The sequence below is a fragment of the Xenopus tropicalis genome, chromosome 2, assembly GCF_000004195.4.
Source record: "Xenopus tropicalis strain Nigerian chromosome 2, UCB_Xtro_10.0, whole genome shotgun sequence".
Lineage (NCBI taxonomy): Eukaryota > Metazoa > Chordata > Amphibia > Anura > Pipidae > Xenopus > Xenopus tropicalis.
The window spans coordinates 75,951,187-75,968,651 of record NC_030678.2 but is presented as its reverse complement, the minus strand read 5'-3'; the positions used below and the strand labels follow the sequence as shown (position 1 = coordinate 75,968,651).

Genomic DNA, 17,465 nt, shown 5'->3' with positions numbered 1-17,465 from the left:
CTGAGAGGCCTATGGCTATTTGCAGCATTGAAACATAGCAAGCAAAGTGCAAAAAGAAGCAAATTAGGACTTTTTTTTGCATACTGCGTTTCAGTTTTCAAAATGAGCCCTATAATCATTCCAAAAAAAAAAATGGCAAACATCGATTTATTTGATCTTCTTGATTTTCACTGAGATGTTTATTACATTTTCACTATTTTTAAAAATGCAGCTTTTTAATGTCAAAGTTATTTTTTAAGGTATTCTCTTTGCCATGCTTCCTCTTTTGGTTAATTCTCATCAGGCCCAATCTTGCAGCGTAGTTTTATCAGCCGAGCAGCAGTCCATTAATTTTAGTGCAGTGTTTTTAGTATGGGGTGAGCTTGCTATGAATAAATGAGCTGCTCACACAAGGAAAGTAATCAGGATAGGAATAGGACACACAGCTGGGCCCATCTGCTTTCCCCACTCTTTGCACACTTTAAAATAATGCAGTCCCATTTTTATACAATTTCGGCATAATGATCTTCAGTCTTTGTTCCCCAGCTTTCTGTTCTTTTATACCATCTATCCCTTAAATCGGTTTGTCTTTATTGGGGACCTATGTACATTGTGTTGCAAGAAGGAAAAATAAATTCTAAATAGGTGCTTTCCAGTACTGTTATTCCAATGTTTAAATCTTTGTGTTTTAAACAAAAGTAGTGATGAAAATGTATACTATAATACAAATGTGTAATATATAAGAAGCAAAATCTGATTAGGTGTGTACATTTATATATCATTTTGCATATCGGATATTTTTTTTTTTTTATTAAATATCCCTGTTTTGCTGATGCCAAAGTGAGTAAATGTGCAGGGACTGATGTGAATGTTAAATAATCTTTGTAAAGAGTTGTGAAAATATGTCGGCGCTGTATAAATAACAGGAAATACATATAAAATCATAATACACGTGGTCAATACAAAACCAATTGGACAACAGTGTGCCAATTGGACAACTGTCCTGTTTTTCTAGTATGTTTAAACAGCATATTTCGTTCTTAGTCTAAAGGGCTACCACAGAAAATTTTATACAGTGATAGTAGACACTCAATTACAGAAGAGGTCAGCCGATTATTTATGCTCTAAATACTATTTCTCCTTAAACAAAGCAAGAATAAAACATGATTAACAGAAAATACATCTTCTGTCTGTCTAGGCTGTAATTACAAAAGTTCCTTCTTGATATCAAATAAAATTTGTTTTTTTAACTTTCTAGCAAGTTTGTTTCTTTGAACTTGCAGTATTCACAGCCTACATCTCTCCTCGTTACAGTCATGCACTGCTTTTCTCCATATAGACCAGGGGGCTCAAACTCAATTTACCTGGGGGCCGCAGGAGGCAAAGTCAGGATGAGGCTGGGCCGCATAAGGGATTTCACAAAAAATTGGCTTTCAAGGGATGATGCAAGGCACGGCGGGCGAGAGCTGTTGATTGTGGAAATGACGTTATGCCATCATAACAGTTATTATGGGAAGATGTTCTGTGTGCACAATTAGCTCCTTAGCAGCTAATTGTGCACACAGAACGTCTTCCCATAATAACTGTTATGATGGCATAACATCATTTCCGCAATCAGCAGCTCCCGCCCGCCGTGCCTTGCATTATCCCTTGAATCGCAATAAAATCGCGATCCATTCATTGCTTTTGAGAAGGCGTTGGTGCGGGCCACAAAATATTGTACCGAGGGCCGCAAATGGCCCGCGGGCCGCGAGTTTGAGACCCCTGATATAGACTCTGCAGTGTTTATAGCCTGTTAATGATTTTAATCTTCCTGTAATTTTTGTGGATAGGTTTATTCCAGGAGCACATAGACTGTATTCAAAATTCAAGGATGCTGTACAGTGTGAGTCTGCCTCCTTGTATATGATCACTGAGTATTATTTTGTGTCATACAAACTAGAAGGTGAGCACATTCCATCCTTGCAATGGAAGCAAAGCATAAACTAACATTTCCAGTTAATGGGGGACGAGTAATGAAAAGCAGAATTTGCACTGTAGTGTAAAAGCAACAAACTGGAAAGAAAGCAATCCCAACAAATACAGTTATTTTGTACTGTAATGGACAAATGGGGAACATGGCCGCCTTTATTAAGAAAAAAGTGTTCTTCCTAGAAAATATAACCAAATATGGTTATATATGGTTGTATTACTCCTTTTAATTATTTTAATGGGAGCCTGTTATTCTTCACTAATGCATGCTGCATAAATATAAACTTTAAAAAAAAAAAAATCTTCGAAGGGTCCTGCCACTGATTAGCAAACTCACCCAGCCCCCCCACCCTGACATGTCCTCCCTCTGCTCTGACATGTTCCCCACCCCCCCGGGCACTTACCTGTAAATCCCCGCTCTCATACCTGGTAGCTGTTGAGCTGGGATTTACATGAAAAATGGAGGAAGCAGACCCTGCGGTCCAGACCCCCCCGCCCACGTGCGCGTGGTCTGCTTCCTCAATTGTTACGCCACTGATCACTGCTGAGTTTCATGACTAATACAAAATACTCTATTTTTGTGATGTTAATCATTTTACACTGTGTGATAAATAGGCCCTATGTGTATTTTCTCAAGTCTCTGTATTAATAATGCAAACATAATTTCTGACACTTCTTCCTTGTATATTCTTGTATAAAATATACCCAGTCACTGTGGGCAGTCTGTATTCTTTCAGTGAACTGAATACATGAGTCTGCAAAAAGGTATTTACACCATCTGGAGAAGCTGATTATTTTCAATAGGTCAGCATTTTAATTGTATATTGCTGCAGTCAGTTTGTTGCTCTTGACAAAATCAAACAAAACCCTCTTTATAAATAAAACAAAAGGCCAAGTAAATAAAAAATTCAGAGGCTCCTCACCTGATGGAAAAAGTCAGGCCATAGTTGAATTGCTGCCTGAGCCAGTGAACAAAAGCGTACATTTACTTTGTTTTATTGGGGGTGGATATATGCCTATTTTAACCAATATTTTGATTTATTTGATGTGATAGAAATAAACCAATTTTGAAATGCCAAAAAAAATTCTCCAATTACTTTCTAATCTAATAGCCAGCTAAAAGCATCCCATCTATTTGCTGAACTTTGTTTTATTGTAAGATCTCCAAATCACATATATTTCACAGCTTGCATGCTTTAATATGTCATAGACTTTTATTTATACATACAGCTGAGTCTACATCATTAAATTCTCAGTAAGGGAATAGGTTATTGGTGTACCTCTCCCTAGTCTCCTCTACACCCCATTAGTCTCTGCTTTCTGTGCAAAAACCAATTCTGTGCAAAAATCAATTTGGCGGAATGCATAGTGTAGTGTAATCATCCACTTACAGCCCTTAGTTTGCATATCTATGTATTCCCTTTTCCAATCTTGTACATAATTATATACAACATTGTACATACAAGAATGAGACAGTTATGTGGGGCATAGTTAAAATTACTACAGATGTCTGCCACACTTTTTCTGCATATTCAGATGAGATTTGACAGAAACTGTCAAACGATAGAATCTAAACCAATATTGTACTACATCAGCATTTGATGACTATTTATGGAAAAAGCCTGAGGTGCTGTCAAGGTGGGTTTTTCCTGTATTCATATCTAACTTGTATGTACAGAACATTTCACCTTTATTCTTCTATAGAATAGACTTACAGTGCTTGCAGTCTGTAGACATTTTAATCTTTCTCAAAATGCTTAGAGGTCATGCACAAACAGAGGAATTAATAAAATCAACTAATCACTCTCCATAAACTTAAGATGACAAATATACAAAGCTTTGCAAAACTATTCTTAATCATGTCTTTAATTTAATGGCAGATACTGAATTTATATATATGTCTACCAGAGTTGAACCAGGTTGTTCAGCTTAACTGGATGCAGGGGTGTAACTACTTCAGTCCCTGCTGTTGCAAGGGGCTCAGGAGGGTAGAGGGCCCAAAAAGTTCCTATTTAATGAGCAATTTCAATATATCATATTAGGAAAAATCAGTTTACCAATATTTGGAGCCCCAAATTGAATTTTCTGTGGGGTCCAGTAATATCTAGTTATGCGGTTCCAGTAATACTTAGTTACACTACTGATTGGATGGCACGTACACTTCAGTTCCCCAGCGGCCCAGACCCGACCCTTGCTGGTGTTCACCCGGCATGTGGTTCCTCCCCTGAAGCGTTAAACTTATATGTGCTCAGGGGAGGACGTCAGATGGGGGCCCCTGCTGAGGGTTAAGGAGGTTCAGCGGGGGCCCCTGCGCATGGTAAGGGAGGTTCAGTAGGGGATGCGGCTGGTGGGGGCACCTGCAGGACCCCTGGGGCGGCAGCCTGGTGGACCCTGCACCCCCCAGTCCAACCCTGCCCAAACCACTGTGAAATATGGTGGTAGCCTCATGCTGTGGTGTTGCTTTTCTTAAGCAATGACTACACTGTTAAAATAGATAGAAGAAAAACCTCTTTTAGCACAACAATGATGTCAAACACAGGGCTAAAGTAGCATTGGTGGTTCTACAACATATTCAAGTGTGGGGCTTGAACATAATAATTTCCAATTGAATACATAAAAGACATTTTTGAGCTTCTGTTCAGACATATTGTTATTCAGATAAATTAGAGGAAAAAAAAGCTTCAGAGCTTGAATTAGATTATTAACTAAGTTAATATCATCACAAGCATTTACCATATGTTATTCACTTTAAATGAATAGGTAATTTCTCCATTTATAACTATTTTCTAAACCAGTGATCCCCAACAAGTGGCTTTCGAGCAACATGTTGCTCACCAATACCTTAAGTGTTTCTCCCTGTGGCCTCAGACCAAATGCTTATTTTTAAAATTCTGGATTAGAGGCAAGTTTTGGTTGCATAAAAACCTGGTGTACTGTCAAACAGAGCCTCATTTAGGCTGCCAGTCCACATATTGGCTAGCAAATAGCCAATCATTGCTTTTATTTGGCACCCTGTGAACTTTTTTCATGCTTGTGTTGCTCCCAACACTTTTTCCATTTGAATGTGGCTTTCACATATAAAAGGTTGGGGGTGCCTGTTCTAAACCATGTGTTATGCCCTATTTGTATGTTATGATTAACAGTTTAAGGGAACCCCAACAGATATTTACATTTAATTAATGCATCTATCCCTATGGCAGACTTCATAAATATCACTTATAAACAGCTTTAATATAGTGGTAGATATAAAAGGTTCTAGGGTTTGTCATGCTTTTTTAAATGTGTGTCAGGAACTGCCTGCTTTAGAACCTTGATATAAGGCCTGAATATATCCAGGAAACAATAGCAGTGTATCAGCAGTGAGATTTACTAGGTTTAGTTGGTTACTGGTCTAGGGCTATTAGAATGAAGAAATCAAGCATCTGAGTTATGTGGCCCAGGTCAACTCTTTCATTATGATATGTTACCCTTTTATATTTTCAATATTCAATAATGCAGTGTCAAAGTAATATGATGGTATTAATTCTTTCCTCTAGCCAACTTAAAAAATTAAAGACGAGGTTTATCCAAAAAGAAGTCAAGTAAAATTCACAAGAGAAATGTGCTTTTACGTTTTTTTGTATACGACTGCAAGTTAAGTAAAAAGCTGGTGGGGAGAGCGGGTTGCAGTTAATCTCTCTAGTAGTCTGTGTTAAATATATGCATATGTAGTAGAAATAACTGCCATCGCTATATAATAGGATTTCTAATATTCGTTTGTGTTTCCTTGATTAGATTTGAATTTGCTTGAACGTGATTTTGCATGTGTTTCATGAACAACTTTACTTGTTTCATGTATAGTCGTTGTCTTCCTGGAGTTATAGACATTATTTTCTGACATTTAATATTATGAAAATATATATTTAACATTTCAATATATATATATATATATATATATATATATATATATATATATATATATATATAAATATATAGTCTGTTTCTTTCACAAAAATGAAAGCTGGTCTTAGGGGCCAATTCATTAAAACATGAGTTCGAATACCGAATGGGAAAAATTCAGATTGGATTATTTCTGAAGATCGCAAATATCATGAAAATGCTTGTGAAAAAATCGTATTAGTCATGATAATATCGTATTGGCGATCCAAAAGTCACACAAAATTTTTTTTGTAAACAGTGGAAAAAAAAAAAAAAAGCGCAAGCGCGTAAAAATCATCGAAAATACGCTCAGAGCGTTCGTGTCTTAATAAATCTTCCCCCTTGGGTTAGAACTTACAACATTTTCCAGCAACATGAAGACTTTACTACTTTTACTACTACAAGAAATGTATTATGATATTATAAGTACAGGTATGGGATCTGTTATCCAGAGACCCATTATCCAGAAAGTTCCGAATTACGGAAAGGCCATCTCCCATAGATCATTATAAGAAAATAATTAAAATTTTTAAAAAGGATTTCCTTTTTCTTTGTAATAATAAAACAGTACCTTGTACTAGATCCCAACTCTAAGATATAATGAATCCTTATTGGAGGCAAAACAATCATATTGAGTTTAAATGATTTTTTTGGTAGACTAAGGGCAGGGGTATACGGGGAGATTAGTCGCGCCACGACAAATCTCTGTTGTCACTGGTGACTAATCTCCCAGCAATGCCATCCCACCAGCTAGAATGTAAATCGCCGGTGGGATGGAATCCCAGTGGCGATTAACATTCTAGCTGGTGGGATGGCATTGCGGGAAGATATGTCGCGTGGCGATTAATCTCCCCATGTGTCACTGCCCTTAAGTTATGGAAATCCAAATTACAGAAAGATCCCTTATGCGAAAAGCCCTGGTTCCTGAGCATTCTGGATAACAGGTCTTATACCTGTACTCCAAATGTTAATGAAAGGAAATGTTCAAATAAAATGGCGTTTCATACTGCATTTTGTTGCCAGTAATCTAATTCTAACTGCACATTGACCAATAGGGTCTTGTTATTCTCTCATTATTGTGTGATTATCAATCCATTTGTATTTTTTTTTTTTTAATAAACAATGGCAGCAGAGCTTATCAGCCAAAATTAAAAACAAGCTAGCAAACTACTTCCAATAGGGTGTTTGAAGTCATTGTCCAATCTGTGAACTGCATGGGGCTATTCTGTATTGATCCAGGTATGCAGATATAAAAAATAATTATATTAAAATATTTAATCACTAATCAACATATGGGCATATGGCTATGACAAAGTGTATTCATACATAAATAACAAGGCTAAGAATTTGGAGTTTGCCTTATAGTGGTGCATATAAACTACCTGGCTCCTTCATCATATACAGTAACATATGGAGAGCTGGACACAGTACATCAATTAATGATGCCTAACCAATTCATGTTTGATTTAATTAAGACACCAGTCCACACAATGAGCCAGATTCAATTCATTGAGAAAAAATGTGTCATGGTCTATGACGTGAAAACTCATGGACATGATTCAGTTTGAGGAAAGAAACCTTTTTTCCATAGACTTCAATAGAGTTTTCACATGATAAACTTTGAGACTTTCTGAATTTATTGCATCTCATATTGAATCTCGTGCATGAGTTTTCAGGTAAACCGTTTTCTTGTAAATGAGTTTTCAGGTAAACCGTGATCTGTCTCAATGTTTCTTGGGTACATGATCCTTGCTCCACTGTATGTGGGATTGTTCCCATGAGGCTTTACAACTGTGACTTGATCTAGCACTATTGGTACACGTGATGTCTCCAGGTTGGAGAGATGAAAAATAGAAAGATCAGCTAAAAGCCATAGAAAATTATGATCACATTTAAATAATTCTTGGATTTGACAATGTATCTTGAATTTTTCCTGATGCTTTAATTTTTTCTTTAAAACTCTTCTTTAAACACAAAGTATGATTAATTTTACATGAATTGATTGATAATTATTATTTATTATGAAAGCGAATGTAAACACCCAGCTTTTGGTTTTAACTTCACTTTTCGTTAATGAGGCTTTCACTAATCTAACCAGCAAATAATTAACTGTGGTTGTTTGATTACAGAGGGAACATCCCCACGCTTAACAGGTATGGCATTCAGCTTCTTTTCAATTACTCTTTCTCTCTCTCTCTCTTGTGTTTTGGAACTACTTTATAACATGTTGTAACAAATTCAAGCACGGTTGCATTAAATATGAACCATTATGTTTTTACTCAGATACTAAAGAGCATAGCTATACCAGCTCCATACAATAGGTTTATCAAATTTGCACACCTTCAAGCTGTTTAGAGATGCAACTTCCAGTATTTTCAGCCAACAGTAGATTTGTGATACTAGGGCTTGTTTATTATTACACGTGGTATGCTGTAGGCTTTCCCTTCCTTTTTTCTGATCATTTCAATTATGCCACAGACTGCCAAACTTTGCTGTCTGTACAGGGGACTCCCAATTCAAGTGCTAAAGTGAACCAATACTATTCATATTCATTGCTTCTTTTAAAGAACAACAAAATTGCACAGGTCAGCACTGCAACAAATAGAGAATGCCATACAGTGTTCAGAAGCCAAACCTTTTACTCTTTCAAAACATTGTTATTTGTAGCCTAGTTTACAAAGACCAGAGAAGACATGAATGATCATAACCTGCTATGCAGTCAATCGTTTACAGTACTTACATACAAAAATCACATTTACAGAGTGACATTATTATATAGCAGTTAAGACAGAAAAAAGACATCCATCCATCAAGTTCAGCCATCTTGATTCTTGTTGGGCTAAAGGAAAGCAACAAAAATGTGCCATCCCCAGATTGTTTCAGAAGAAGAAGAAAAAAAAACCCCCAAATTAAATATAGCAATCTCACCAATTTTTGGACCAAAATTATCCTGGCCTTATGTTTTCTTACTTGCCAGTACAGTTGCTTCAGAAAGAAAGTTTCATAGCTACTCCAATTTTGCACCTTGAGGCAGATATATCAGGGTCTGGAAATCCTGCAGGAAAGCAGACATTTTAACTTTGATGAAATTGATTCAACTGGCTGATTAATTAGATCAATTTGATCAATAGGAATCAGTTTTTATTGTCCACGTCTTAAGGATTTGTTATCTTAGACCAGCCAAAAGAATGCTTTATATGGTAACTGGAATATATTCTCTGCATTATCATATATGTATATATATATATATATGTAAAAAAAACAAAACACTTTTTGTTTTCACAGCACAAAATTAATACAATTGCTATATTCAGTTTATACATTTTATATACTGTCCCAAAACTAACTGTCCTTATATTTACTATACATGGTCAACCCCACTGTTTTCTGAGACATACTGAAGATACTTGTCACTGGACGCGTGCAGGTTCATTAGCCAGACAGATCTTCAGTGGAAATATTGTGCTTTATTGTTATCAAATGCAGAAGAAAACAGTTTTTGCAATGGTGCAGTACAGACTTTTACCAGCAGGGTCAACAGTAACCCTGCAAGCACACTTCTGGAGCTCTAGAACTGCCTCTTACAAAGGCTTGACACAGACTCCCAAAAGAAACCAGCTTTTATAGCCTCAAAACTGCTCTATGCTGCCCCCGGTGGTTAGCATCTACTCTATCAATATTCATTCAGAGAGGCTGCCCACCCCTTTAGGAAGTGGCCTCTCTGAGAGCTCCAGGCAAGTGCTCTACCAAATTCCACTCCATACAAGCAACGGCAACGCTCTGTACAGAAACAATGCAGCCCCATGCACACACTTTTATATACACCCGTGGCAAACATAGCCCTCCACAAGCAGTAGCTCCAGCACCATCCAAAACATACCTCCAGCACAGCTGAGGCACACGCCCCAAACAAAGCAGGCCCCAGTCTGCCAACCAAAGCCAACACTGTTTCCACCTTTAAAGGAACAGTAACACCAAAAAATGAAAGTGTATAAAAGTAACTAAAATATAATGTGCTGCTGCCCTGCACTGGCAAAAGTTGTGTGTTTACTTCAGAAAGTCTACTATAATTTATATAAATAAGCTGCTATGTAGCCCCGGGGGCAGCCATTCAAAGGAGAAAAGGCACAGGCACATAGCAGATAACAGATAAAACACTATTGTATTCTACAGGATTTATCTGTTATCTGCTATGTAACCTGTGCCTTTTCTCCTTTTTTCCAGCTTGAATGGCTGCCCCCGTGGCTACACAGCAGCTTATTATATAAATTATAGTAGTGTTACTGTAGCAAACACACCAGTTTTACCAGTGCAGGGCAACAGTGCATTATATTTTTATTACTTTAAAGTTCTTTCATTTTTTGGTGTTACTGTTCCTTTAACACATATATACCACATACACATATACACGCAGAAATACTGAATAATATTTTACTGAATTATTAAATTACTGAATTACTAAATTCTGAATTACTAAATTACTGGCCAGTAAAATCAACATTCAAAGACCAACAAACAAACAATTTTTTTTAGCTAAATTCACTCCATCACAATACTGGAAATTGAATCTGCTACACAACTAATATACTAACACAATACAATTCTTGCCATCTATGTTTTTGTTAGACCCAAGAATAAGGAAGCAGGGTAAATCTGATTCTTCCAGTATGCTTAAGGAGTGTGATTGATATCCTTTGTTTAAGGGTATGTTGAATTGTTACTGTAACAAAGCTTGCTTACATAGGGGCAATTAATTCAGAAGGATTCCCAACAGTTCAGTGTATTTAACCATTTAGCAAAACTTTCCTCACAGTCAGGAAAAGGCTAAAACAAGTCTATTGCCAGTTGTCTACTTTTTTTTTTTTTCACTGGAGCGATGCAACTCTTCTTTAAAAATGCTTTGGCTCAGGGTTTCTTTTCTTCAGAGTGATATGCAATTTTTCCCCCACTCCCAAGTATCCCTTTTGTGGATTCAAGCTAAGAACAGGCGCAGTACATTAAGCTCCAAAGGATAGTGTGTATATCCCCCCCAGTGGCACAAGGAAACTAGAAAACTAGAAGGAATGATTACAGAGCAGAAAATACATTGTTAAATTCTAGAGTTCCAGTAATGTTTTACCTACTTGTAAGTATTGTTTACACTCTGAACCAACCCCTCAGAAAAGTATTTGTAATTGTTTCTTCAATTATATGCAATATACAAGTGAAACCATGCTGACTCATTTTTCATTATGTCAAATATGCTTTCCATAAGGGTTTTTGCACCCTTTAATATTTCCTTATGTAGCAACCAAATTCTGTTTAGTGTTTATGAAACCTAAAGGGCCCTGGCCAGTATTAATAGATGTTTAAAGGGAGCAGAAATAGAATCTTGTAGAAATTAATTTGTCTTTAGAGGGCACTGTGGCTGCAGCTTTTATTGATTTCCAAGGTACATCCGCACCTTAACACATGCACAACAAATATTTCTTTATGTTTCTTCTGCCTTCATATTATTTAATTGCCAGTTTTCTGTAACCAATATTTTGAACTTAATTAAAAACGAAAATAACTTCAGTTTATTATAAACACTTCCCTGCCAATTTTTATGATATATGATACATGCGGTGAAAATAAAAAATACCATAAAAATAATTTAATGGCTCCAATTAGAGTCCTCTTTGATGTGAGCACAGAAACAATCTAGGATTCACAACAGCAAACTGTACAAATTATAATGTTTAAATATTTGTTATTTCTCAAATGCTGATTTCTTTTATTGACGTCTGCCTGTTTCACAGTGCAAGTACTGTATGCGTGGATTTTTCCATACTCATGGCCTAATGGTCTGCTGAGTAAGAAACTATTATAGTACTGATGTCAGTGATAATCCTGGGAAAATGTACATACTTTATCCAAATTTAATGCAATGTTGATGTAAAAATTAGATCACTACATTTACAGTCACTTGTAGAAATATTCTTATTTAGAGCCAGGTCAACTGTGAGGTGCGCCCAAGGCACATTCCGTGGGTTTTGAGGTGCTGTTATGTAGACCAAATGTGATGGAAAGAAAGTTTGATAAGCAGCAATGCAACAGGGAGCAAACCAAAGGTATGTAGGTAGCTGAGGTACATGCCTACTGCCCCCTTCTGTTGCACCCTGGTATTTGCCTCTTCTGCCTACCCCTATTTCTGGCCCTATACGTTTGTATTTTTTTTTACTGTGCTTAGTGTATCGCATATTATAACAAAATCCTAAATAATGTTACTCTTCTGTTAAAAAAAGCAGTTCAATTATTTGTAGCAAAAAAAAATATATATGTGTTTTTAGAGCATAGATGGAGATTGCTGCCGACATAATTTCATAACAAGATCTATTTCCTTTTGCCTTTAAGAATGTCTTTCTCTTCGAACCTTAACCACTATGGAATGGTTCATGTCGTCAGTGATGTACTATTGGATACTTCATTTACTCCACCCTGCCAAAGGATGGGGGGCATGGTTGCCTTTCGGACATTTGAAGATTTTGTGAGGTATGTCCATTCTCTTTAAATTTTAATGGCAGTTTCAAGGATTTATCCTCAGAATTTTAGTTTGATTTGAGTTTATAGCTTTATGCATTTAAAGTTATTGTAGGGTATACAATAATACTAAATCTATCAGTGTTTAAAGCAATGGGTAATTATACTGGGCAGCTTCAATGGGAACTCTAAACTGTGAATTTCCTTTATAAAAATGAAGTAGGCCACAATATAAATGTTTTATATGTATCTGTAGATACTCTAAATATAGTCTAGGGCAGGGATCCCCAACCTATTTGACTCGTTAGCAATATTTCAATAAAAAAGAAAAGCTGCGGTGCAACACAAGCACAAAAACTTTCCTAGTAGGTGACTAATAAGGATTGGTTAATTCAAAAACAAACACCAACTTTGAGGCCACTGAGAGCAACTTCCAAGGGGTTGGTGAGCAACATTTTGCTCATGAGCCACTGGTTGGGGATCACTGGTCTAGGGGTTTTTCCTGTTTCTGGTGTGCCGTAAGTACTTACTGCTATTATTAGCCCTCTATTGTCATCAAAGCATGCTCATTGGCTGCTAGGCCATGTCCAATGACAGCCAAACTCATAACAGAGTTGTCTACAGCTAGACAAAACAGAGAATAATTGTACATTCATCTCTTATCTCTGTCTCAGACAAAAATATATATTGTAATAATAAATTATGATATAGTAGTCCTTTCATTGCTGAGACTTTCCCATGTCCAGTGTGGTAAAAAAAGAAATGACAACAAAAAAATTAACTGTTTGTTTCTTTTAAACATTAAAATTCTTTTAAATATTAAATTACTGATCCAGTATTTGGTAATTGTTGGAAGAATATGTGGCAGGAATATTGCATCTACATGTTTACTTATTAACAATTTAATCTTTTGTTTCCATCTTTCACTGTTAAAAGAACATTAGCCAAGGCTCGACTGCAGTCATTTGAGGCTCTTGAAGTTATTTTTAGTGCTGCAGGACTGTGTGCAAAAATCCTCTTTTCATGAATAATATCCTCTTTTTAATCCCTTCACGTCTTTGCTAAGATTTTTCTTTTTTTTAAACCGCCATATGAAATGAAACAATAGAGCAGAGATATGCAATGAACTGGATACCTGAATATATTTATTTTTCCTTTCCTCAATATTCTGTGAAGCTCTTCTGTTTTGTTTGCATTGTACAAATCTGGAGTGTTTTCTTTCCCCTTAAGCAAAATTATCTCCATGAACATGGCATGCATTTTAACCAGATGGCAGGGATTCTCAGCATCTATTAACTAGTGATAATCAGAAATGGAGTGAAGTCTATCTGATTGGCTTTGTGGGAGATTCAATGGTTCCACTGGGTGTATACGACTATTAATAATGTTCATCCCTATCATTTCTAGACAGATTGTTTCCCACACATGTTATATGCTGTTCCCCTAGGCTGCTCCTGCCCTTAGGAATAAAAGGGTGAAAACTAACATATTCAAGCTTGTCACCGTGACTCCCCTGCCCATTTTCCCTTATAACAGTTTCAAGTACTGAATCTTAAAGCCTTGAATAAGCACCCCTAATGTTCTTCATTATTTATTTTTCCTACATTACTCATCACACGCATTTTGGGAATGGTAAATGGTGTCTCTTTGGGGAGTGTAGGAAATACAAGAATCTGCTTGCACAGTGAGGAATGAAATGTCAGGAAGAATTAGGCATAGCCATATAGTACTACCCAGCAGGGACCTTCTTCTCTTGATTCAATGGGTGTGCCATCTGGCTTTGCATGTGTGTGGATGAACGTCTCCTGGGAGGAGAGGTGATTACCCAGCACTCATTGCTCACGTCATAGTCTTTTCTTTTAGTTGCCTAATGAGAGACCATTAGAGCAGTATAACTTTTTAAACCAGAATCTTTGTGGGCCTATGAAATCTGCAAATTACTCGTCCTAATGAACAGAGAAACTGCAAACCTTTACTTTATGTATTTTTATTTTCATTTAAGCAAATAGCCTCACAAATGTTCTGTTTTTACCAAACTGAATAAATTACATACAAAAAATAGTCTGTCATTTTTTCCCCAGATTATTTGACGATGTGATGAGTTGCTTCTCAGATTCTCCCCCTCAAAGTCCTGTATTTCCTGAAGCTGGTCATCCTTCGCTTTATGACGAAGATGATAATAAGGTACCTATCAGTTAACTGTAGTTTCTTAGAAACCTTTATGGGTAAACTGAGTCTTATCTGTTTTACAACTAATATTCCTTCTCCTAAATATTTACACATGCAAACAGGCATATATTCATGTACTTATTCCCATACTTGCACCTTTGTACACACAACAATGCCTGCACTATTCTGCACAAATGCTCATATTTATATCTACAAACCAGTTGCACACACATGCACATGCAGCCTAATACACATTAGCATGGAATGTAGATTGCAAACATATATTTTTGTAGCCCCCAGAGAATTATACACACTGCTTAGGTAAGTCACCCTAGCAAATTTACAGCTGGTAAGACAAAGTAAAAATTTGCACATTGTACCTCCTTTCCCTGAAATTCGGCCAGTGCCCAAAGGCAGTTCTATCTGAGCCCTCATATTGCAGTTGCCTCAATATGTGGCAATTTTGCATCACTTCTGCTGACTGTGTGAATTCTCCACAAGACCCTTATAAAGGATGTGCAAGGCAGGAAAACCAAGGGATGCAAGTGGCAAGGTTGCTTTATACCTGATGTACTGTGCACCTTGTGCCTGATTTTTAGTCTAGCACTATGTGCAGATTTCAGCAGCTTAAACTATGGGAAGTGATTAGACGCTAAGGATCACAACTTTTCCCTCTTTTTACCTTTTGTCATCAGTTGGGGATAAAGGGCAAACTAATAAAATGATAGAAAAATAGCTTTAGCTTCTTATTCAATTTGAATACAGAGCAAATAAATTGGAAATATTGAGATAAGATGGTAATATCTTCTGGTTTTGCCTTCTGGCTTTTCCTTTTCTATATAATAGCTATCTTTTCATTTGCAGAGCTCCAGAGATGAACCTATTCACATCCTGAATGTTGCCATTAAAACAGATTGTGATATTGATGATGATGGACTGGCAGCCATGTTTCGGGAATTTACACAGAGCAAAGTAAGCATACTGCTTTAATAAAAAGAAAACTTCTATACTCTATGTAGGAAAATGAAAGTGAAACAACCATATTTTTATTAAAAGATGTTTGTGAAAAAACTTTGGAATGAACATACAATTGATGCATAGTACAGTATTAGCAGATTATATGTGCATGTATACTTGTTCATTTATACATACCTATTTAAATAATGGAGAAATCTGATAAACACGATATTAAGGAAAACCGATCCGTTTGTTAAAAAATCAAGTCACTCAGGTAAAGGGTTGATCTGGTTGCTTGGCCCCTGTACCAATAGATGGATCTTAACAGGAACCTGATTTTCAAACTTGTCTGACCTATAGACAGGTATTAGTTGAGCAGGCTGTAGTTTTGTCTGTATCAATGCCTTTGCAATGATCATGTAATAAGGCCATAGAAATCCCCCTTGCACTCATCAAAGAATTAGGTATAATGTCAGTATCTGTGTTAAGTAGCCACAAAGTACCTCCATCCCCATTTACACTTAAAATGTAGAAGGGGGGTAAAAGAGTGTGCTGACGGCTCAGATCAATACATCTTTAATTCCTAATAAATATGATTGGCTAGCAAAAATTATATATGTTGCACTACCCCTTAGTGTCACAGGAAGATGCAATATAATGTATTTGGTCATGTAGAAAGGATTAATTTAAACACAGCTATTATTAGTCTCTATATTTGTTTGTTTGTATATATTTCACTAATGAAGGTTACAAGCTAGTGACTGAAATGCTGGATTTTTAGTTCACCTTTAAATTAACTTTTAGTATGAAGTAGACTGATATTCTTAGACTCTTTGCAAACGTTCATTGTTGTTTTATATCTTGTGGTTTTTTAAATTTTACATTTTAGTTCAGGCCAGTCACTTTAAAGTTTGGAATTTCATTTTCTATCTGGTTTCTAGTGTATACCTAAGTAACCAGGTTTGAATCAGAGACTGGACAATAAATAGGAGAGGGAATGCAAAGTAGGCTAAGTAATAAAAAGTAACAATAAATTTGTAGCTGCACAGAGCAATAATTTTTTCTAGGGTCACTGCTGCCTAGATGAAAGCTGGAAAGAGTTATAAGTAGAAGAAAAACTATAAAAAAATAAAGACCAAATATATACTAAAACATGCTAAAAATATATTAAAACTACCCATTTTATATACATTTCAAAATCTGTTCACTGCAGCAAAATATAGTATTGGGCACTCTTGTTCCACAGTACCTAATATATCCAGGAACCCATTATTATCCAGAAATCTTCTAATTATAGGAAGGCCATCTCCTATAGAATCCATTTTAATGAAATTTAACTTTTTAAAAATGATTTACTTTTTCTCTGTAATAATAAAACAGTGCCTTGTACATGTGATCCCAACTAAGATATAATTAATCCTTATTGGATGCACAACAATCCTATTGGGTTTAATTAATGTTTAAATGAATTTTTAGTAGACTTAAGGTATAGAGTTTAAAGGAGAACTATACCCCCGGGTGCAAAAAGCACTCTAAGACATCACTGAAATATCTCTGTCCTTCCTGTAGGCTGCCAGCAGCAGCCTTCCTATTCTCTGAGCATGTGTGTAACTTGATCCTGTCTCCTGTTCTGAGCTTTACATGCCCACCAGCCAATCAGAAGCGGATCTGGCAGAGGGGAGGGGGGGAGGGAATGAAACACATGTGCAGTATGAAGCAAAGAGGGAAAGGAAGGGAGAATACCTTTTTAGAGCTGGCTGCCTGTTCTAGAAAATGTGAAGTAATTGTGACTGAGTAAATATTTGATTAGGTGGGCCAAAAGTGTGGCGTTGTTACTAAACAATAGGAGGACTATTGGACAGTATGCTTTTTAAATTTTGACTTGCATTCTCCTTTAAGGGTGCATTTTGCAACAGGGGGTATAGTTCCCCTTTAAAATTACAGAAAGACCTCTTATGCAGAAAACTCAG

General features: G+C 36.4%; 1 protein-coding gene across 5 annotated transcripts in view; it reads left to right on the top strand.

Annotated features, from left to right (window-relative positions):
* Positions 1-17,465, top strand: part of acaca (acetyl-CoA carboxylase alpha) — a 212,370-nt gene that overhangs the window by 76,636 nt on the left and 118,269 nt on the right. For 3 of the 5 annotated variants that reach the window (XM_012957826.3, XM_004911899.4, XM_031896877.1), the window contains 4 exons: positions 7,998-8,021; positions 12,244-12,381; positions 14,451-14,553; positions 15,403-15,510. In XM_012957826.3, coding sequence (XP_012813280.2) covers positions 7,998-8,021; positions 12,244-12,381; positions 14,451-14,553; positions 15,403-15,510 — 373 coding nt within the window. The remainder of the gene's footprint in view (positions 1-7,997; positions 8,022-12,243; positions 12,382-14,450; positions 14,554-15,402; positions 15,511-17,465) is intronic. The other 2 variants (XM_002939656.5, XM_012957825.3) reach the window with 1 other exon arrangement.